We start from the raw sequence: 23,477 nt of genomic DNA on the forward strand, positions 1-23,477 counted from the left end.
AAGCATTATGTTTTTCAAGAGAAAAAAATATTTTAAAAAGTAGTTTATGGAAGGGTCATATTGTAGTGGAATCATAAAATTAACCAACAAAAATTGATGTCAGTGGAAGAATGAACTGGGGAGAAATTAAAAGGCTTAACAATTGCGAAACCTATTCCATACCAGCAGGTGGCAGTCATGTACCACTCAGCTTGCAATCAGAGCCTAAACAAATCCCCAAGAAAAAAAAAAACTAGATTTAATTCAGTTCTTATCGGTTGTAGAAGGACATTAAAAGTGGCCGATGGTTGATAAATATCTACTTTTGGATTTTTACGTAGTGGAATTTTTAAATATCTACTAACATTTTAGTAAAAACTTCTCTGTTTGGAGGTTAGCTAACGCTAGCTGACTTTTAGCTTGGGGGAGCTAGCATCATGTCACAACATGAACTGGTTCTGGACACTGGACAGGGTAGCGGAGCTGTCAGCGAGGGGAGACGGAGAAGAAGTCGACTCGGGCTGGTCGTCACCGGGGTTGTTGGAGGGTCGCTGGTCGCTCTTTACGCGGTGGCCGCTCCGTTTGTTGCCCCTGCCCTCAGAAGAGTCTGCCTCCCGTTTGTTCCAGCCACCACGGCTCAGGTGGAGAACGTTCTCAGGGTGCTGCGGACCAGAACGGGAACTCTGGTGGACATCGGAAGCGGAGATGGAAGGATAGTAAGTGCAGATTGGCCCTACCATCTGTCTGTCTCTATACATATATACAAAATAGGTTATTTATTTATTTACTTTTGTCTAAAACAGTCACCATGCAATTTCCCATGAATGCTCTACCAACTGGGGGAACCATTAGAAATCCATTTGGACGTGTAATAGTCCGTTTATTCTGATATTTTCTCAATTTTAAACAGTGAAAGAGAATGTCACCATTCTTTTTCAAAGTAAACATGTTAAGATCCTGAGAGTAAATTAATTGTGGGTTATATCCATATAATCTGATCATTTTTGCCTCCTGAAGCAAAAAATGAACAAATGATATTCTAAAAACTTTAACCTTAAGTTGTAAACCCACAGAAATCTATTCCAGGTTTTTTGATGGTGACAATGTTTTTTATTTAAATCTAACAGAAAATGGAGAAATTACAACTTTCCTGATTACATGCTGTTTAATGTGTTTATGGACTGAATTTTTTTTTTTTTAATTTCTCTTTGGAATTAATAAAGTAGTTTTGAATTGAATTATTGAATTAGATGTATGTAATCTTAATGTATTTGAACTGCAACTGCACTACATTGAGAAAATATACAGTAATATTGGTGAATTCAGTGAGAAACACGTACATGCCCTTAGTAAACAAATGAACTAAAATCTGATCTATCTGTCTCAACTGCTCATTTTTATTGATAAAAAAAACATTTTTGAATGGTGTCTGCTGTTTTTGGAATTAAAACAACTTACTTGTAATTTTCACCCGTTTACCTTCTAATACATTCTGGGTGATGGACAAGATGGCGCCAGTGTGTACGGCAGGCCGTCTGTCCTTACCTTACCTATGTGTGTTAATGTTTGTATTAGCGCTTATTTGCCAAAGTTTTTATACCAGCGCTCTACTGATCTATGACCGCCGAACTCTTTTGGATCTTCGATCCTCAGCAGAGACGAAATTTCTTTATGGAAATCCGAAAACTTTGCCTCCGGTTTTCATGGGAGTACCGGATTACCTCCTCTGCATACTGGCCACACCTTTCCGGAGAAAACGCCATCGCGTCCGGGGGAGACGCAGCGGTAGGCTGGTGAGGTTGAAGTTCAGCTTATCACGGACTGCCACAACTGGAACGAATCTTTTTTGGTCCCCTCTGGATTCTGCTTATACCTGGTTGGTGCCGCTGGCTGGCTCAGAAGGACGGGTTTTTCAGCAACGGCCCCGCTACCGTATTCAGAGACGCTCTAGACAGCAGGGAGTGAACTCGACGAACCTCCAGGCTCTACGTCGGGGTGTTTACAGCGCTAAAGACCAGAACCGACCGGCCCCTGTCAGGATCGGCTTGGTAAATGCCAGATCACTTTCAAATAAAACTTATATTCTTAAGGACTTCTTCACTTCAAATCGACTGGACTTCCTGTGTGTAACAGAGACTTGGCTGAGTGTTGGGGAGTCCACTGTATTCTCTGAACTTTTACCGCCAGACTGTGTTTACTTGAATTGTCCCCGAAAGTCTGGTCGTGGAGGAGGAATAGCAACCTTTTTCCGGAATGTATACAAATGTAAGCCGCTGCCCGCGTCTTTCTCCTCCCCTAACTCCAGCTTTGAATTGAGTATGTTTGAGTTAGGTCGCTCGTACCCAATGCTGTGTGCTGTTATTTACAGACCCCCTGGATATAATAAGGACTTTTTGAATGATTTTTCTGAACTGTTGGCATATGTTTTGCCTCTATATGATCAAGTTCTTATTGTTGGAGATTTTAATATTCATGTTTGCTGCCCGGACAAACAGATGGTAAAAGATTTTTTAAATTTGATTGATTCTTTTAATTTCACTCAGTGGGTATTTGAGCCCACACATGAAGGTGGTCATGTATTAGACCTTGTTCTATCTTTTGGGTTGTCAATTTCCCACTTGATGGTTGGTGATGCTGTGTTTTCAGATCATAAACCGGTGTTGTTCAATATTGATATGCCTAGTAACTTTGTAAAACCCTGTGTTTCTGCACGGTGCCATCGCGTAATAAGCCAGCAAACGGCTATTCGTTTTTCTGAGTTATTTGAATCAAAAATTTCTATGCCATCATTTAATGATGCGGAGACCCTTACCGCTTGGCTCTATTCTACATGTCAATCGGCTCTAGATGAAGTGGCTCCAATGAAACCCAGGAAATGGAGGACTAAAATGGAACCATGGCTCAATGATAGAACTCGTGCTGCTCGACGTGAATGCAGAAAATTTGAGCGAAAGTGGAAAAAAGACAAGTTACAGGTGTCGTTCCAGCTGTTGAAGGATTCCTGGCATCGATATCAGCTAATAGTGAAAGACACCAAACGGGAGCACTTGTCAAATATAATTTTACTTAATCGTCACAAGCCTCGCTTATTATTTCATATTGTTGATAGCGTTTTGAATGTTCCGCATTATACGGGCTTTGAGCCATCTCTGGAGGTATGTGAGAAATTTCGCGTTTTTTTCGAGGACAAAGTGGCTGGTGTTAGGGCCAATATTATGTGTTCAGCTTCTGACCCTTCAGTTGCTGTCAAATGCTCCACTGCTTTGTCTCAGTTTGAACCTGTTACTTTGTCTTTAATACATGAGACTGTAGGTCATCTTAAGGCCTCAGGTTCTGCAGCTGACATTTTACCCCCACGACTTTTTAAAGAGGTTCTTCCTGTTTTAGGGATTTCTATTACGGCTATTATAAATAGTAGCCTGATCACTGGTGTGGTTCCAAAACCTTTTAAACAGGCATTAGTTCAACCGCTGATCAAAAAACCTGGCTTAGACCCTTTTCTGTTATCTAATTTTAGGCCTATTTCAAAGCTTCCATTTATGTCTAAAATTTTAGAGAAAGTTGTTTATAATCAATTAAAGGCCTATCTCGATGTAAATAATATTCTTGAGGATTTTCAGTCTGGTTTTAAAACTTTACACAGCACCGAATCTGCATTGTTGAGGGTGTTTAATGATATCCTTTTGGCTACTGATGCTGGAGATCCAGTGATTTTAGTTCTTTTAGATTTGACTGCAGCCTTTGACACGGTGGACCATGATGTTTTACTTTCCCGTTTAGAGCATTATGTAGGTCTCAAAGGCACAGTCTTAGTGTGGCTTAGGTCGTATTTGACGGATAGGTCTTTCTGTGTTGACATAGATGATTTTAGATCATCGTCTGCTCCTTTATTGTGTGGAGTACCGCAGGGCTCGATACTTGGACCTCTTTTGTTTTCTTTATATTTGCTTCCCCTTGGGTCAATATTTAGGAAACATAATATTGCTTTTCATTGCTATGCGGATGATACACAAATTTATGTGCCCCTCAATCGTAAGGGAGTCAATACAGTACCAATTTTAATGGAGTGCCTTGATGACATAAAAACTTGGATGGCTCTGAATTTTTTGAATTTTAATGAAAGAAAGACGGAAGTTATTATTTTTGACCCTGGTACTACCTGCAAGTCCACTCCTGTGGATTTGGGTCCGCTATCACATTACGTAAAGCCATTTGTTACAAATTTGGGCTTTGTAATGGACGCAAATTTTAAGTTGGATAAACAAATCAGTGCCGTTGTGAAAACGAGCTTTTTCCATTTGAGGCGGCTTGCTAAGATTAGGAATATGGTACCAGTGGATTATTTTGAAATATTAATCCATGCTTTTATTACAACACGACTGGATTACTGTAACTCCTTATATGTGGGTGTCAGCCAGTCTTCTTTGTCCCGTCTTCAGCTGGTCCAGAATGCGGCTGCTCGGCTCTTAACTGGATCACGGAAGAGAGAACATGTTACCCCGATTTTATATTCTCTGCATTGGCTGCCAGTACATTTCAGAGTGCATTTTAAGATTCTTTTATTTGTATTTAAATCTTTAAATGGCCTTGCTCCCTCCTATCTCTCTGAGCTGCTACATATACACTGTCCTCCTCGAGCTCTTAGATCAGCGAGCCAAATGAACCTGGAGGTGCCGAGGACTTCCAGGAGGCAGAGAGGAGACAGGGCGTTTGCTGTTGCAGCTCCCAAACTTTGGAATTCTTTACCTATGTTGGTAAAACAGGCCCCCTCTTTAGCAATTTTTAAATCTGCTCTTAAGACTTACCTTTTTCGGTTGGCCTTTGATTCGGTTTGAGATGCTGCTTTTCTGTATTTATCTGGGTATGTTTATGTATTATATAGAGTGTTTTACGTCACTGCATTGTTGGTTTTGATGTGTTTTAATTTTGTTTTTATTTGTTTAATTTTGTGATTGTACAGCACTTTGGTCAGTGGTACTGTTTTAAAGTGCTATATAAATAAACTTGCCTTGCCTTGCCTAATACCTTTTTACCCTGCATTAGGCAACATGTGTCACCAAATATATACATATAGATAGCAGCCCAGAATGCTAAATAATAGCTTACTCTGATCATTTGATTTTATTTCAATATCCATTACTGTAGCACACCTAGGAAGTTTTCCTGAGATGAAAAACCTAACAGAAGACTTCGATCAGACAAAGTACTTTTTAATTTATCCCCTGTTTGTTGACTAAATAGCCAATTCAAGCAATTTAACTTGGTCTGGTATGTTTTTCTTTTTTCGGTTAGTTAGCTTCTGTTAATTTCGTCAAGTCTGTTAAAGAATGAAATTGCAGACAGGTGGAAACCGACAGCCTACTTCATTTGTTTTCAGAATTCGAAGCCTCACCAGTAAGTTATTTAATTCATCAATAAAGTATGTCAATCTGCAGAATATGACCATCTCACATAATGAAGTCTGATCCCTCTAATGTCATCCTGCCAGAAAATGGTTTCTCCCCTTTTAGGAAATTAAAACTAAAAAATTGAATGGCTGTCCTTAATTATCTTCAGTATTGCTACATTCTGTCCTGCGGGAAGCCAACAGCAGCTGAAAAGTCCACTTATGTCACACAATGGCTTTATTCCATTTTCTACTCTGACTTATTAAAGCAATAAAATTAGCTCACTTCTAACTTTGCTGTCTCCTCTCTCTCTCTTTCTCTCTCTCTTTTTTTTTTACAGGTGATAGCAGCAGCAAAGTGTGGATTTCAGGCTTCTGGTTTGGAGCTGAACCCTTGGTTGGTTTGGTTTTCTCGCTACAAAGCCTGGAGAGAAGGCGTCCGCCGCTCCACCTCCTTTCACATCTCGGATTTGTGGAAGGTTGGTGGCTCCTGATTAGTGGAGCGCGTACGAGTGTTCGTTTAGTGTGACAAATAAACGGTAAAACTATGTAATTCTGCTCTCTAAACCCCAAATGTTTTTTTGTCCTTTTTGACAGGCTAGCTTTGCTCAGTATTCAAATGTTGTTATTTTTGGAGTTCCTCAAATGGTGAGTTTGTAACTCTGGGAGAAAATCTTGCTGGGTGAAATTGCTGTACAAGTAAAATAAGATGTTGCTTGTATTTAGTATTCAAAATCCCTAATATGTTTTGTGTTATTTTTTGTTTTTTTTCCATGACTGCAGATGGGTCAGCTAGAGGTCAAGCTGGCAAATGAGCTGCCAAGTTCAGCCAAGGTGGTCGCCTGCCGCTTCCCCTTTCCCACATGGGTCCCTGAAAGCACTGAGGGGGAAGGCATAGACACCGTGTGGGTGTATGACGCCAAAACATTTCGCTCAGATCAGCACAGAAAAACGGGCAAAACGTTGTTAGAACAAAAATCACCTCCACACTCATGAGATGTTTCCTAAAGCTCCCTAAAGCTTATTTATTGTTTTGTTATTTGCAAAAATATACTTTAAATTAGCTGCCCACGGCATCCCTATCCAAAATTGCTCTGAAGAAAATTGGATGACATGAGTACTTTTGTATGTATTTTTGAAATGAATTATCTTGTGTTCAAAACGAGACTCTAAATCAAACATAGTGATGGTAAGTTGAGAAAGCTGTATTTCTCACAGCAACAGAGAGTGCTACTCTCATTAATGCTTGTATAATTAGTTGGTTTTGTGTGTATTTAATAAAAACAAATGCTGTAATGTAAAAAAAAAAAAAAAAGTGTCTCATTGCTCTTTGGTGCCATCTAGTGGTGAATAAGCCGTACTACCACGTGTTGTCGCTTTTGTGTATGTAGTGACTGCTAGCTTAATAACTATCGAGAAGCGTACGAATTATTTGTTTTAAAAACGCATGTTATTCTGGCCGTTTGAAAGTAAACACGGTGCCAAAATGTTTACTCGGAGATAGCTGACGGCCGTCTCTTTTCTACCCCACCGTCGGGCTGCATGTGTGGAGCTTAGCAGCCAGCCAAGATGGACACCGCAGAAGAAGGTAGCTAATGTTCAAACTTAAAATGATCTAATTTTGTGTTGCAACTTATCATGCCGCTCGTGTTGAAGCTACGCGCGTCGTGGCTTTTGTGGGTCTGAACCAACGACAGAGTCAAATGAGTGCTTTATGCGTCCTGTAAAGACGGACAGTGTTGAGTGAAATGTAAGAAACCGTTAGCCAATTAGTGCTAGCTCCGCAGCTAACGGGTATTAGCTTCCATCTGTAAATACAGACAGCTGTGTTGGGTTGCTGCGGTTTGGCATTTAGAGACATGATATGAAATACCGAAAGGTTCCGCTTGAAACCCCTCGAATAGTTACGAAATACAAATGGACTCTTGTAATAACCCCGTGCAAAGTTTCTCCATGGTTTTTTTTTCAAGATAACGTTGATTAAGTTGCACCGTTATCAAACGGTTACGTACAGTAAGAAGCTAGCCACGCATACTTTTAATTGGGTAACACTGTATTGTTTCTGTACTTGTTACAGTTGAAAATGCTACATTTCCAGATTGATGCTGATTTCTAATCGATCTACTCGGGTATTACAGATATGCTACATTACATACTACATAATTATGTAATCTTTAAAAACTCCCAACTTGCTTCCCTTATGCCTGACTTGTAATAAATTGACATTGACGCTGGTAGTCGATAGCGGATGACCACCCAGGGCATTCTAAATACCGTCACCGGCTAATTATAGGTATTTTATTTTGGTCACTGAACTACAAAGGGTAATCCAAGAATTAATAGTTTGGCGCTGTTGCCCTGTCCTCTTCACCTGCCAATATTACAGCACATATATTTACATTTTTTAGGCTTCAAGATTTGAGTTTTCAGGTAATACAGAGTTTCTAAGCAGTCTTGGAAAAGTATGCGAGTTGCTGATATCAAGCTGTGGACAAGAAAATGTTTGATTCTCCAATGTTTTCCTTCCATTTCCCCCCCAAAGTTCAGAAGTCTAATAAATAATAGCAATGATAATAGTAACAACTTGACAGTTAAAGTATCTGGTTAAAGTAACTATACATATGTGCAAAAAAGTGGCATACCGTGTCTTTGATTTGCAAAGTCAGACCTGAATTTCAGACTTTTTTATGTTAGTATTTTTGTACTTTTGACTTGCTGATTGAATGCACATGGAGGAACAGAAATTGAAATACTTTTATAGTCTCCAGACAACTCCAGTGTCAGAAAGAACTGGACCCGTGGAACGTAAACTGCCTCTAAAAGTCTGAATTATTTATAGTTTTCTTCTGTTCAAGTAATTTATGTTTATTATTGAAAAAAAAGTTTAATAAAGCCATTCAAGAATTTATTGAACTTCTGCTGATTGTAGATTATCTGTCAGAGAGAAATGCCGTGTTGAAGTAATTTTGACAAAAATATTTGAAACCTTCCTAATTTGTGTTTTATGTGTGCCTTTTACAGCAGACATTTGTCGAGTGTGTCGCTCGGAGGGCACCCAGGAAAAGCCTCTCTACCACCCTTGTGTTTGCACTGGCAGCATTAAGTTTATCCATCAGGAATGGTACGAGTGTGAAAACTTTAATACACTCTAATGAAGGCGCATTCAGCTCTATTTTCTGTTGCTCTCGATGTCAAGCCGTTGCTTTAAATACGCAGAAGTCATATTAAGCGTCAAACTCAAAGATAGAACGAATAATGCTGTTGGACTCATCCTGTTGTGTTTTGTCTTCACAGCCTACTGCAGTGGCTGAAACACAGTCGGAAAGAATACTGTGAATTATGCAAACACAGGTTTGCATTTACACCAAGTGAGTCGTTCTGTAAATAAAGGAGAAAAAAACACTGCCATGCAGAAGAATTCACACCCCTTCAACTTTTTCACATTTTGACAAATACAAATGTATAAATCCCTTTTTAAGTTTGCCACTCAAGTTGTTTTGTTGTCAAATTTATTTATTTAGCACTTTAAAAGCAGGTTTAAAACTGCACCGAAGTGCTGTACAAAAATGATCATAAAATAAGTTGATGAAAAGGAAAAAAACAATAATACAAGAAAAAATATATGTATAATGTCAAAGTAGATTAATAATAAGTAAACAAAAAAAAAAACCCATCACAACAGAAGAGCTACAGTATCAGGCCTCAGTTAAGTGTCAGAGAATAAAAATGAGTTTTAAGAAGCAATTTAAAATGATCCAGGCTGTGGGCAGATTTAATCTGGAAAGGTAGATTAGGAGCAGCAACGGAGAAGGCCCGATTTCCTTTTCTCTTAAGTGGAGTCCGAGGAACATTCAGTAGCAGCTGATTATTTGATCTTAAAGTTCTGGACACGGAATGCAGTTTCATAAGATCCTGAAGATAAGGAGGGGCTAACCAATTTAAAACTTTCTAAGTTAAAAGAATCTTAAAATCTATTAGATATGAAACAGGCAGCCAGTGTAAGGAGGCCAATATTCAACTTGCATCTGTACTTGGAACTCAAAATGCAGCAAAAGGTGGATGGATAAAAATGCACACCACACGTTTTAGATTTTTATTTGTTGCAACAAAAAACCCCCATTAATTTCCACTTTATTTTTATGTGCTAATTTGTACCAGTCTGTCATGGCAAAAAAAAAAAAAGTTGTGGTTGTAACATGTCCGAATGTGAAAAGGTTAATCAGCATTGGAGACATTTAAATATTTGTTATAAATATCTGTTCTTCCGTTTTATTCTCCAGTCTATTCTCCAGACATGCCGTCCCATCTACCTGTCCAAGATATCTTTGCAGGGCTGGTCACCAGTATCGGGACGGCCATCAGATACTGGTTCCACTACACTCTGGTGGCCTTTGCCTGGCTGGGTGTTGTGCCTCTCACCGCATGTAAGTCCCAAAAACAAACAAAAAGCAACTCAAAATAAACAGAAGAACTGAGAACAGGCTTTTACCGCGCTGCTTTAACTGACGGTTTGTGTCTTCCTGCCAGGTCGCATCTACAAGTGTTTGTTTACCGGCTCCGTGAGCTCGCTTCTTACCCTGCCATTAGATATGCTTTCCACGTAAGTGTCTGTCCTTGAGTTTGTCTTCTTGTTTGTGGTTTTTGCAGCTCTTCACTGGCCATCGTGTTGTTGAGCTCAAAAACCAGTGATGAAATTCATTCCTCCATTCTTTAAAGAAACTAAGACAGTTTTTGATCAGACGGTTTTAAGGCAGTGGGCAATGGTGGATCTTTCAGGAATGGTGCCCCGGGCACGTCCCTCCTTCTGCCACCCTCAACTAATTAAAACACAAGCAATGATCAGATTTTGCTTTTCTTCCAGCAGAAACCAGGTAATGTAGACTTCCAGTACTCAGCAGCAAGTAGCAGAAACTTAATATTAATTTTTCTTTTTCAACAATTAATTTCCCTTCGGGATCAATAAAGTATTTCCGAATTTGAGTTTGAATTACTCCACTGCACAGACATATAATTAACAGCAAACCTGATCAGAGTAGAGCTAACAGATATTTTATTTTCCAGTTTTTGGGCGACCCATCCCTTTCTAATGCCTCCCTGGGCATCTGCCCGTATCAAAAACCGCCACTGGCTATCAGCACTGGAAATCTTACTGAAGAAATTTTATTTTTTTGTTGTTGTTGTTTTTTGCTATTAAGTAAGAAGTAAGAAAGAAATGTAAAAAAAAAAAATACCTGCAGAGAGCAAATGAGTGATGAAAGCTGAGACTGCCTTCTATATATATTTTTTGCCTTTTAAATTAAAAGCTGCTCTTCATATGATTATTATTTTTTGTTTGTCAAACCAGATTCAAAAGCTGCACTGAGTAATTGTAATGCCTGACTAACTCCTGTTCAGTCTGAAAATGTGTAGAAATAGACTAAAAGTATTTCCAGTTCTGAATAAGTTTAGAAAGAAAAAAAAAAAAGAGTATGAATGGAGTGTTTTTAATACTTTTTAATATTTTTTTCTAGGCTCAATTTTATAAATCATTTGACCAAAAGAATACATTTATAAAAAGTTATTTTTTCTTAGTTTTATAGTAAGTCTGGAATTTTAAAGTGAATATGTATAGAAACCCTAACCAACTACCAATTTTCCCTCTAATTGCTAATTTCACCAGTGTTTTCATCTTCCCACCACTTTTAGTTATTTCTCTCCCTTCGTTAGACGGATCGCGGAGCACATTTCAAATTCTTTTTTACTTTTGCAGGCAAAACCTGCTTGCCGACTGCCTCCAGGGCTGTTTCGTGGTCACCTGCACGCTGTGTGCCTTTATCAGCCTGGTGTGGCTTAGAGAGCAGATTGTCCACGGTGGAGCCCCACAGTGGCTGGAGCCGAATCAACCCCCTCTGGTTCCAAACCAGCCCAACCGTCCCGCACAAGCTAACGAGGTGAGCGCCATTCATGCTGCAGGTCGGCTACTTGATTTTTCTACACGTGGGCATTGTCATGTGGATGTGTTTAACTAATTCCCCGTTTTTCCTACGTGAAGATGCCACAATAGCAAACCCATCTGAAAAATGTGTATCACATGTTCTGAATGATAGGAAAACTGTTGGTAAAATCACCCTGCTCCCCCCAAAAAATGTGTCGTTATTGGAATTGAGGTTACATTTAAGTGCAGCTCTTCCAAACCACTCCAGGCCTCGTTGAAGCGGGTTTCGAATTGTTAAATCGAAACCCTCCACTGGGAAATCTGAAAGTGAGGCTGGCGGATGTGGAAATAGGAAGCTGAATATTTTCTGTATGCAAATACACTACAAAAAATCTAAATCCTAACACGTATTTCCCAAAACTTGAAATAAGACAAAACGAACTTACAAATAACTTTTCAACAAGATATAGGAGCTTGTTTTAAGTCAATAACTCCTTTAATATTAATGGGAAAAGTACTAGCTTTATTGGCAGGTTATTTCACATATTACATGAGAAAATGTCCTGTTATAAATAAAATAACCTGCCAAAGGAACTAGCACTTTTTCATCAACATTAAGGAATTATTGACTTAAAACAAGCTCCTATTCTTGCTTAAAAGTTACTTGTAAGGTTGTTTTGCCGTATTTCAAGTTTTTTAAGATATTTACTGTAGAAACTTGACAAAAAGACTTGGTAAGAGTTAGATATTTTTGCAGTGTAGGATGAATATATCTGCTGCATAGTTCCAACCACAACTCATCCGTTTATTTAATTTTTTTAACAATTCATGGTTGTGCAGAATCCGGCTGATAATGCCGCAGCAGCCGATGTCCCGGCTGCCGCAGAAGAGGCAGGGCGCCCCGGAGAGCACGGCCCCGACGAGCCGGACCGGGCCAATCAGCAGGAAGCCGGCGACGAAGCGGAACTGGACGACAACGATAGAGAGGACGAGGATGATGACGGGGAAGAAGATGAAGAGGAAGACGAGGAAGAGGGGAGGGAGGAGGACGCCGCTGATGCCAACAATGCAGGGCAAGGTGAGGAAAGATCCTATTTATTTTATTTTTTTGCTTGCTCCATAAAAAACTGTTTTGTGATGCTTATGTTTTATATTTTTTATAATTCTTGCTCATTGGGATTTTACTGCACTTCTGTAAATGTTGGGAAAGTGATGACACATTGGGTGTATGGCTAATTGGGATTAGCTGAACTTAGCACATAGAAGTTCTGAGATTTACCTTTGGATAAATTTAAGTTCTCACTAAACGTGCCTAAAACAGTATACATAATATTTACAAAAAATAAAAACATTTCAGTAGGCTGTCAGTACTACTTCCTGTTTCTTTAAGCATCTTCCTTCTTTTCAAAAGATTTGAACTGGAATGCCCTGGAATGGGACCGAGCAGCAGAGGAGCTGACCTGGGAAAGGGTAGGAATCTTTATTTCCCTTTTTATTGCTGCCCTTGATTTAATTTTATTTTATTTGAAGTTCTTTTTTTTAATTGCACAGAAATAGCCTCTATTACTAGTGGAAATGCAGAGATCAGAGATTCTGTGGCCAATTTCCGAGCTCTGCTTGTTGTTTTAACTAATTTCTTTAAAAATCATAATAGATTTTTTTTGTTTTCTGCTTGCTCTTGTGAAAAGTCATTATTATCCGCCTTACGAGCAGAGGCGCTATAACATGATGGCTTAAAAAAGGTTTTTATCATCTTTGAAAACGAAGGCAATAATTTCAGAACTGACATCTTAATCCATCTTTAGCGTCTTAGCATTTTAGAAAAACAGCAGCCTCCATCTAGAAAAAGTAGAGTAGCAACTGTGAACTTTCCAATGTTTCTAAATCCAACATGTTCTCCAATAGAGGTTGAAAGGTCAAATGGATAAAACTGCTTCTTTCTGTACGGCTTGCTTTCTCTTGCTCTCTGGCAGCTGGAATGAACTGTACTGTACGGAATGAACTTGACGGACATATTGTTTTAGTTTGGCTAAGTCTTAGTATTGTTTTCCATTTGTTCCTCAGATGCTTGGACTAGATGGTTCCCTTGTTTTCTTGGTAGGTGCATTGCTTTTCTTGCACTTCTTCTTCACACATAATTTAAAATCTTGTTGTAAATTAGATTAATATGCATCTTTAAAGGGCCCAAAAATTCTAACATGGAAGGCTTCCATGAGAACGTCAGTGCTGAATTAAGCCGTGTAAATTACATTAAATGTGAACCTTGTTGTATGTCTGTTTCCAGGAACACGTCTTCTGGGTGGTGTCTCTCAACACACTCTTCATCTTGGTGTTTGGTGAGTTCAGTCAGTCTTTATACGGAGTCACAAGCTTTGACAAACATTTGTCTCTTTTAATGACATGAGAACCTTTCTGCATTTTCTTGCAGCTTTCTGCCCATACCACATTGGCCATTTCTCAGTTGTCGGGCTGGGCTTTGAAGACTATGTAAGTTCACCAGAATACACAATGAGGAACTTCTGCCTAGACGGGGCGGTCAAAAATATATATATTTTTTCTATCTGCAGGTCAAAGCCTCACATTTCGACGGCCTCATCACCACAGTAGTGGGGTACATCCTCCTGGCTGCTGCTCTTGTAGTCTGCCATGTATCCTCTTCATGCTGCACTTTTTCTTTTTTTTAGAAATGATTGTCACAAAATCTTGAAATCTTTAACATTTATCCAAAAGAATTCCAGTTTGAGTCAGTGTTCCTGTCGTACAGTGTCTTTCAAGTATTTGCATTCCTTGGATACATTTTGTCATGTTGCAACCACAAACTCTAGTGTGTTTTATTGGGGATTTTATTGAATTGATCAACACTCAGAAGCTTATGCTCTGTATGCTTTTACTTGTGAAGTGCAAGTAACAGCATGGAGAGTTTTCAAACATTGTCAAATCCAGGTTTCTCTTGTCCATTTGTATAAGTCCTTAAATGAGGCTACTGCAGGCTTTGGCTTCCCTCTTCAAGTTCCAGCGGCCCAGGCGACTGCTGGGTGTCTGCTACATTGTTGTCAAGGTAAAGAAACACTGGAAACACTTGCTCTCCATCTCTCTCTACACACACACGCACGCGCACACCCACACACCCCTACTTTCATTGCTAGCAAAGCTTTCAATCTCAAAGGCAATTTGGATAATTGTAATGATATGAAAACAAACTTTAATTGCGAGACTTTTTTTGTTTGTTTGTTTTTTTGCCCTCTCTCTCAGGTTTCCCTTCTGGTTGTCATGGAGATCGGCTTGTTCCCTCTCATTTGCGGCTGGTGGCTCGACATTTGTTCACTGGTAAAGCAAACGAGTGGAGAGAAAACATTGTTGTCGTGCTGCTTCAGTTGCATCCTGGGCAACGTGAAACTTTTTGTTAAAATAACGGCGTTTAAATGTTAAGCCATTTAGCCTAAATCCTTATAATTACTAAAAAGTAATTATTTTCATTAAAGGAAATGTTTGATGCGACGCTGAAGGACAGAGAGCAGAGTTTCGACTCCGCTCCAGGGACAACAATGTTCCTCCACTGGCTGGTCGGCATGGTGTACGTCTTTTACTTCGCTTCCTTCATCCTTCTGCTCAGAGAGGTAAGCCACACCCACTCGCACGTGTGAAGAGTTGCATTTGAGAATGGCGTCCTCCAAGGTACATTTTTGGTTTGCGCGTGCGCAGGTTCTTCGCCCAGGTGTGCTGTGGTTCCTGCGGAACCTGAACGACCCAGACTTCAACCCAGTGCAGGAGATGATTCACCTCCCAATCTACAGGCACCTCCGGAGATTCACACTATCAGTGGTAAGTAAAAAAAAACAACATGATTTGCCTTTTTTGTTGGTTTTTTTTACTCAGTTTGATGCTTTGGCTTCAACTAGTCCTTTTTTGCCTGAAGGATAATTTTCATTTAATGAATCTTCATAATTCATTTTATTTGTTGTTTTATTTATTTTGGATATTTAAAATGTCTTCCAGTTCCAGTGTTAAATGTTCTTTAGAATATAAAGTTTATTAACCTTTTGAGAACGTGCTTTTATGTTATTGTCACCATTACTTGAAAATGTTCTCCAAACAACAACATCATCGTTTATCGCAATAACAATTTATCGTCCAGCTAAATTTGCTACTGTGGCTTGTCTGTTTACAACCAATCCCAAATAAAGGCCACCTGCTTGTAATTTAATGTCTGCATAAATGCTGCTGCTCTGGTTTAGACTCAAAGCTCTCCCTTGGTGGCGATCAGACCTCTCTCTTTCTCTTTGTCTCTACCTCGTGCTAACCTCGTCACGCTGCTGCCGCGGGTGTGTGTGTTTAACCAAACAGCCCATGCTTCAGACTTGAGGGTGATGGCTGAAGCGCCTTCGCCAATCAGTCTGAACAACTACTCACATTCGACTGTGTGGGCGTGTGTGTGTGTGTGTGTACGCTCCCTCCAGGTTGTGTTCGGCTCCATCGTCCTGCTGATGCTGTGGCTTCCAATCAGGATCATTAAGCTGCTCTCCCCTGCCTTCCTTCCCTACAACGTCATGCTGTACAGGTGCGGCAAATTCAAACCGAGCCTCATTGGCGGTTCACACATAGAGAAAGTGAAAAATGACTGGTTATCAACAGTGATATTACCATTATGTAGTGAATTGGAGACTTGGTGGGTGTGTGGCTTCCACAGTGATGCGCCGGTCAGCGAGCTGTCGCTGGAGCTGCTGCTGCTTCAGGTCGTCCTGCCCGCCTTACTGGAGCAGGGTCACACCCGGCAGTGGCTCAAACGTCTCGTCCACGCCTGGACCTTCACGGCTGGATATGTGCTGTAGGTCTGACACACAAGCTAAGCTTTTATCTTTGTAGAACAAGCTATTGAGTTTAAATGAAAGTCTTAGTTAGAAAATTGCTTTCGTTTTTGTTGAAAATTGCTTTCAAGAACACACTGTATGTTCTTGTTCTTCTCTTGTCCTCTTGTCATAGGATTAGATATATAAAGTAGTAAATAAGATTTATTTGTATAACCTGTTATCACTTAGGCAGCTCAGAGTGCTTTACACTATAAACACATAATTCAGTGACCAATTTTGAAACGAGCAATAAACATTGCATTTTGGCAAATTCTATCATCAGGAAAATATACATCAAATATTTCAAAACAGGTTGGGTTTTTAGCCTTGATTTAAAGGAGTTCAGTGTTTCGGCATCTTTGCAGTTCTCTGGAAGTTTGTTCCAGATTCGTGGTGCATAAAAACTGAATGCTGCTTCTCCGTGTTTGGGCAATAAACATCCTGCCAACAGTGACCTTCACTCGTACCTCCTGGGGGACCACGAAGACAACACCAACCAACCAAACAACGTGCCCAATCGATTGAACAACAACCGCAACCCAGGGCTTGTGGAGGGGCTTCACGCCGCCCACCAAGCCATCCTGCAGCGGGTCGGTCCTCTGGCGGTCCAGCCCTACCACCGACCCCCCCACTTCCTCCTCAAGGTGCCTTTTCACAGACGATTTTAACAAATCCACGTCAGTTGTGTTGCTCTGATTTTTAAAAATTTTCTTTCATATGTTCTTGTTCAGATTGTTCTGCTGGTGGTCTTCATGTGCGTGACTCTTTTACTCGCGAGTCTAATCTGTCTTACACTTCCAGGTAAGCACTCACTTTAGTCCTTCACAGAATACACCAGATGACTTTGAAATGACCTAGACAAAGGATATCAGAGTACCCTTACTCCCAGTTGTCACATGTTATCTGTCTGCATTGGACCTCCGCTCCTCTTCCTCCATCCTTCATGCTTCTTTGTTCCCCCTCTCAGTGTGCGTGGGTCGCTGGCTCATGTCTCTGTGGATGGGCAGCGCAGTGGTCCATGAGCTGTACACGACAGCCAGCGGCCTGTACGTCTGCTGGGTGTCCGTCCGCGCCGCCACCGTGCTGCTGTCCTGGATGCCGCAGGGCAGGATGGTCATCATGGTCAAAGTTCAAGAGTGGACGCTCATGGTAACGCCCCGTCTCTGCCGCGGCCGACAACAAAAACCTCCGGCGAGTGAAATTTGGATTGTCTTTGTTTGGATTGTTTTTGGTGGCCGCAGATCTTTAAGACGGTGGTGGTAGCCGTGATGTTAGCCGGGGTCATCCCTCTGCTGCTGGGCCTGCTGTTTGACCTGGTCGTCGTCGCTCCTCTCAGAGTCCCAATGGACCAGACGCCTCTCTTCTACCCTTGGCAGGTAGGAATATACAGTAAAATACACGGTGGGATCAGAGTGTGTAATCATTTTTATCGTTTTATTTCAGTTTCTTTTGCCTCATTTGGTCATTTTCACATAACTTGTCAGTTTTTGTTTAATTTTAATGCAAGATTTTTTTTCTTTTTTTGGAACTGCAAAAGAGCTTAACATGAATTTCTTCTGATAGTTACTGTCTAGCATAATTTTTCCTTCTTGTTTCCTGAATGACTAGTTGTACACATTACCAGGTTTTAGGCTTATAAAATGTGGGTGATAAATTTGAACGTTTCTACAGCTGCTTCCTAACTGATGCCAGAAAAGAACTGGGTTGGTTTTCTACAACCTCTAGAAAACTAGAAACTCTAGTTTTTACTCAAGTTAATACTAAAGCCCGTTTTTTTTGTAAGGATGACTGTAGAAAAATAAAGCTTACCTTCACAAATTAGAAAATTTATCTCAGAATCCCAACAAAACAAAAAAAATCCTAATATCTACAACTCCATTTCTGAATGTTGTTTGAGAATGCTTCATAATCCCAGTCAGATAATCTCTCATCTGCACCAGCAGTGCTGGAAAGTAGGAATTATTAAGCGCTTAATAACTCCGTCTGGTGATATTAAAATGTTTAATTAAAAAGCGAGAAGGAACTCATCTTTAAGGATTTTTTTTGTGGAAAATATGAGCTCTACGCGTTTGACCTACTGAAGCTCTGTGACGCACTAATTCATTTATTAGTGTCGAAACTTTTATTGTCTTAAATTAAACAGACCTAAAGCAAACTAACTCCAGAGTTTTAAACATCTAAGCCTGCCACCAGTTTCTTTTTTTAATGGTACGTAGAAAAATCATCATGTTTACACCGGAGAACTGGAATAAAGTTTAAAAAAAAAATATTTTTTAACAATGTTTTTTTTTTATTTTAAAAAGATTTAAAAATCTTTACAAACTGCAAAATCACAAAATCTTACCAAGTATTTTTGGTCTAGTTTCTGGTGTAAATATCTTAGTACACTAGAAATAAGAGACTAACTCATACATAGCCTTTCAGCAAAACAAAGTAGTTTGTTTTAAGTCAATAATTCCTTAATATTGATGAAAAAGTACTACTTCCATTGGCAGATTATTTCACTTACAACATGGAAAAGTACCTTGTTGTAAATGAAATAATATGTCATTGGTACTAGCACTTTTTCATCAATACTAAGGAATTACTGACTTAAAACAAGTTTATATTTCTTGCTGAAAAGTTACTTGTAAGTTGGTTTTTGTCTTATTTCAATTGTACTAAAACATTTGAACTAGAAACTAGACTAAAATTACTTGTTAAGATACTGTTTTCTTGCATTGCAGTTACTTATTAGGCAGTCTAAGTGTGACTTTTTCCACTTGGGTGCAGCAGTGAGGCATGATTGCATATGTTGATGTGTTTTGGTTTCAAGTCTGTTTGGCTTCTAATCGCTTGAATACAGGTTTTCAGCATTGAATTCGTTAAAAACGAAGTAACTACAAACATTTGCGACTGTCTCAGTGTGCTAACTTGAAAGGCTTCTTGTTGTGCTGCAGGACTGGGCCCTGGGAGTCCTTCATGCAAAAATCATCGCTGCCATAACACTGATGGGCCCCCAGTGGCGGCTCAAAGCGGTCATAGAGCAGGTCAGTCTCGCTTTCTGCCAAGTTCCTGCCAATCAGGAAGGAGAAAACAGGAACAGGGATGTCTGAAAACTCTGTGCAAGACGCCAAAACGTTTAAAGCCTCTTGTTTAGAGACGTGCTTTAGAACTAAGCACCCTATGTTATCTGCATCATTAATGATTAACCTCTGATTTCATAACTGTGTGGTGATTTGACCACTGTTTAAACTGTATTTGAAACATCTGTCTCCAGGAAGTTAAGAATGACTATCGGTTAAAATATCGGCTGCCAGCCATCTTGAATTTTTAAGTTTCGGTATTTGCAGTGGAATCCTACAAAAAGATGCAAACTTTCTGGAATTTCTTTCGATTTCTTTTTATTATCCCAAATTATCCCCGCTTATTTGTCTGTAAAAAGAAAGTTTTGGAATCCCGTAAGCATTTACTCTCTCCTCCTTGCAGGTATACGCCAACGGCATCAGAAACATCGACCTTCACTTCATCGTGCGGCGGTTGGCCGCCCCCGTCATTTGCCTCCTGCTGCTGTTGCTCTGTGTTCCCTACACCATATCTAGAGGCCTCACACCGCTGCTGGGTAAGGACAGCTCTGGATGTTTATCTTTCATCTCTTACCATTTCAACAGATTTCTCTACAATAGCATTTGAGAAAATTATAAAGATGTCAGGAAGCATTGTCGATTTACAGAAAATAAAATAAATAAATATTCAGATTGCATTTTGGGAAGATTTTTGTTTTCTCAACAGCCAAATGTGAAACATAAATGACAACAGAATCCCAGCTAATAAATCCCAGTGATTGAGTTTGGCCCCTACTTTTCCTTGATGCTTTATTAAGATAACTGCTCTCATCCTTTCTGCACATACTCCACTCATTTCCATTGCTCATTCTCTGCTTTTTGCTTTCCAGGAGTGCAGCCAAAGATGCAGATACTAGTGGAGAGGAAGATCTATCCGTTTCTGCTGATGGTGGTCGTACTGCTGGCCTTTCTGTCCTTTCAGATTCGCCAGTTCAAGCGACTTTACGAACACATCAAAAACGACAAGTCAGTAAAATCTAATATCAGTTTAGCTACTTTCAGCTTACAGATCCTTGCAAATGGACGCTAGGGCAGCAATTAACAGGTATTTTAGTAATTAATTATTCTGACGATTAGTCAATCGGATAAAAAAAACTATTGACGGATTATGCAGATTTATCATTGAACCACTGTGCACAGTCCCACAGATTGAAACTGATACCGCATGTGTTTTTACAAGGCTTTTTTTTGGTGTCGCGTGGTTTTGGGAACTGACGGTCTGACGGTACAACTTCCCTGCTCCCATGCTGTCCTTTTTTTTTTTTTTTTTTTTTTTTTTTTTAAATAAAATGTTAGAAATAGATTAAAAAATACAAATAAACAATTTATTTCCGTTTTAAAATAAGAAAACAAACATTTTATTGCCTAAAATGTAACACCATGGCGTTCTGTTAGTGAATTCAAACCTGGTGAAGCTAAAAGGGCCACTTCCGAAGTTTTGCTTTTTTACAAATAAAGTAAAGTTCTGTTTTATTTTTAGTTACAGCCAAAATATTTATTTGTCAACAAGTAGCCTTTTTTTTTGACAATGAGTTTAGAAATTATTTTACTACAGTATTTCAAAAATTGATTCATCGCGATTAATCCGATTTTTTGTTTCTGAACTTTTTCAGATTTTCTCTCCATAGACTTGAGTTGTATTAGAATGTGAATAACAAATGAAAGGATTCATGGCTTTCTACTTCTACTACAATTTTCTTTTGCACAGATTTATTTCCCCGTTGAGAGATGATGTATTTTGTAAGTAACATCCTTTTGCATTTCTTATTCCTCACTTCTCCACCAGATACCTGGTAGGACAGCGACTGGTGAACTACGAGCGGAAGACGGGCCGGAGCTCCTCCAGCCCTCACACCACCTCCTCATAAGTCTGACACTGCGGCAGCTCCTCACCTCCTGTCCTCAAACACTGCATATAAAACCTCTGACTGCAGCCTCATCCCTTTCTTCTCCAGAATTCTCCCACAGTAGAGGTCGGGGAAGCAAAGCCGACAAGAAGCGAAGGCAAAAACTCTGCCTCATAAGTGTTCATGTGAGGTTGAAAGAATCGAAACAAAGTCTTTAATCTTGTTTAGCGCTCAGTTTGAGTCAAACTTTGTGGGATTACAAAATCCACTCGCTGGTCCTTCCATTGTAGTCGTCTCCTCAGGTGTTTTTTTTTTTTTTGGGGGGGGTATTTCCTGGACGTTTGCTACGAAATTAAGGTCAGATGAGCATAGCTTTTACCTCAGATTGAGCTTCCTTTGAACATATTGTAGAATAAACGTGTGCACCGTTTTATATATATATATATATATATATATATATATATATATATATATATATATATATATATATATTTTCTTAGAGCTGTGAAGGAGATGTTTGGACTTAAGTTGGTGTACTTTGGTACTCAGAGGATCTTTAAGGTAAGGATGGAGTTGGAAACTGATCGGTCGATAATAAGACAACCCTCAGAGAGAGGGAGTACGGGGGAGTTGTAACAAAAAAATGTGAAGAACATGTTTTTATTTTTCTGATGTCACTGAGTTTTAGCGGTAGGCATCTTCATAGTTTTTTAGACATTTTAAAACTGAATCCTTTTAGATGTGGGCAAAAACAGAGGACAGAGGCAGCCTTCTGTCTTACGTCTTCTAGGCTAAGCCCAAAAACATTTGATTACCTAACAGTTTGAGACATAAAGCATCCTTTCCAGTACTCGGAAAAAAAGTTGACCTTCTTAACACAGAATTTGCACTGAGTTCAGCTCGTCATCCTACTTTACTCTGTGAAGAATACTTTGGAAAATGCTAAAACTAAACCAGCCTGGAAACCCTCAAAAGACAACAGTTTAAAAAAAAAACAGTCTAGACAACGCTCTGAGAATGTTTGTCTCAGAGGTCAAAAACAACTCTGTTCCACTCAGCTGCTGTTAGTTCTTCATTTTTACTAGACGCTTATTTGAATGTTTTGTTAGTCATTTGTTAGCTTTACTAATTTGAACAGGTGCGTAAAATCCGCATTTTATCCCAGTAAAATTGGAAACCTGTGGCCGTCATGTGACGAAAAACAATGTGAAAAGTTCAGTAAAACTGAGCTGCTCTGCTCATCTTTCAGTAAACAGTGACTGGATCGAGAGCTGCGCAACTGAACTACGTCAAGCGTGCAAATTACAGCTCCCAGCTTTACCGTGCAGTTCTTTGTGGGTCCATAAAGTTTGTACAGTAAAGCTGGGAAGTGATCAGTGAGCTCCAGAGTTTTCTTGGACAGAAAGTTGTTAACTGCTTAGAGTTTTTTTTCCCCCTGATGTTCCCTTCAGATGTGGGTCTTTGGTGGACGATTTGTAAGGTCATGCTTATGACGGGAGATCCATCTGGGAATTCCCTGGGTCAGTTCTTTGGCCTTATGTTTTTTTGTTTAATCCAACTGGCATAACGTAAGCTACACATGTCTTCATAACAGCAACATAGCAAGAAATCAGAGATAGCTGCTCCCCAGTGGGCGGTCTATTGGTCAAACAGGCCAAACCTCATGCAAAGGGCAGCTAAACACTTTTATATTCTTGTGTACGCGCGTGGTCATATTTCACATAAAGTGATCCACGCGCATCTGTAAACCTATGAATCAGCCGCAACAACAAAACACGGTCCTGAGATAATCACTGATACCTGCATGGCAGTTTTGTGTTTTCTTTAAGTGTATAATTTTATTAAGATTATGTGGTTTTCATTTCAAACGTGTGAATATGAAATCGAACTGGATGTCAGTCGCTGAGCTTCTCACTTGTGTGACCAAGTTCTCTGGATTTCTCTGCTATCCCCCTTTTTCTAACCGCTTCTAGAGAAAAAGTCGGACAGCTGAGATGCTTTAGGAGTGTTCAGTTGTTTTTCAAGGCTAAAGAGAAAAGAAAAAGGCCTAGCCCTTCTCTGAATTCTTACCGCTGCCGTTTGAGAAAATCCCTTTTTTTTTTTTTTTGCTGTTTTCTATAATCTTAAGAGACATTTAATTTAATTTATTTGCTTCGGATCAGTAATGGTCACGAAGAGTTAAAAGGTTTTTATTCCCCCACGTGTTTCACTGTGTCGCACTTTATGTTTCGGTTGCAATCATTTCAGTCTGTTGTGACGACACCAACATGACTGGATTTGTGATTTTTTTATTTTGTTTTTTTTTTTTTTGAGACGGACGCCAAGAGACGGAGGCGACGCCCCGGATTTTTACCTAAAGGACAAAATGACTTTTGCATCTGTTCCTTGTAATGGATTTTA

General features: G+C 39.6%; 2 protein-coding genes across 3 annotated transcripts; both read left to right on the forward strand.

Moving 5' to 3' along the window:
- The first annotated feature begins 174 nt into the window (after positions 1-174).
- atpsckmt (fATP synthase c subunit lysine N-methyltransferase) lies at positions 175-6,630 on the forward strand. Its single transcript, XM_028020048.1, has 4 exons — positions 175-695; positions 5,707-5,844; positions 5,963-6,013; positions 6,149-6,630. Exons 1-4 carry the CDS (start codon positions 417-419, stop codon positions 6,359-6,361), a joined length of 681 nt encoding a protein of 226 aa, XP_027875849.1. The 5' UTR covers positions 175-416; the 3' UTR covers positions 6,362-6,630.
- Positions 6,631-6,732: 102 nt separating this feature from the next.
- Positions 6,733-22,975, forward strand: LOC114146188 (E3 ubiquitin-protein ligase MARCH6-like). 2 transcript variants are annotated; one of them, XM_028020043.1, is made up of 26 exons: positions 6,733-6,953; positions 8,387-8,486; positions 8,660-8,733; positions 9,646-9,789; positions 9,893-9,965; positions 11,115-11,295; positions 12,120-12,357; positions 12,691-12,749; positions 13,344-13,376; positions 13,564-13,615; positions 13,708-13,766; positions 13,847-13,927; positions 14,269-14,337; positions 14,532-14,606; positions 14,762-14,896; positions 14,982-15,101; positions 15,737-15,837; positions 15,931-16,104; positions 16,578-16,770; positions 16,858-16,927; positions 17,094-17,275; positions 17,368-17,502; positions 19,066-19,155; positions 19,595-19,727; positions 20,061-20,196; positions 21,017-22,975. In XM_028020043.1, exons 1-26 carry the CDS (start codon positions 6,935-6,937, stop codon positions 21,096-21,098), a joined length of 2,808 nt encoding a protein of 935 aa, XP_027875844.1. In that variant the 5' UTR covers positions 6,733-6,934; the 3' UTR covers positions 21,099-22,975. The 2 variants fall into 2 exon arrangements, with proteins under 2 accessions (XP_027875844.1, XP_027875845.1); XM_028020044.1 differs by having other exon boundaries at positions 6,734-6,953; positions 15,967-16,104.
- The last annotated feature ends 502 nt before the right edge of the window (positions 22,976-23,477 follow it).

This window comes from Xiphophorus couchianus, chromosome 6, assembly GCF_001444195.1.
Source record: "Xiphophorus couchianus chromosome 6, X_couchianus-1.0, whole genome shotgun sequence".
Taxonomy (NCBI): domain Eukaryota; kingdom Metazoa; phylum Chordata; class Actinopteri; order Cyprinodontiformes; family Poeciliidae; genus Xiphophorus; species Xiphophorus couchianus.

Coding starts and splice junctions, on each gene's coding strand:
- atpsckmt (XM_028020048.1), top strand. CDS start 417: ATGTCACAACATGAACTGGTTCTGGACACTGGACAGGGTAGCGGAGCT. Junction 696..5,706: donor GAAGCGGAGATGGAAGGATA/GTAAGTGCAGAT, acceptor TTTTTTTTACAG/GTGATAGCAGCAGCAAAGTG. Junction 6,014..6,148: donor TTTTTGGAGTTCCTCAAATG/GTGAGTTTGTAA, acceptor CCATGACTGCAG/ATGGGTCAGCTAGAGGTCAA.
- LOC114146188 (XM_028020043.1), top strand. Junction 12,750..13,343: donor AGGAGCTGACCTGGGAAAGG/GTAGGAATCTTT, acceptor TTTGTTCCTCAG/ATGCTTGGACTAGATGGTTC. Junction 17,276..17,367: donor TTCAAGAGTGGACGCTCATG/GTAACGCCCCGT, acceptor TGGTGGCCGCAG/ATCTTTAAGACGGTGGTGGT.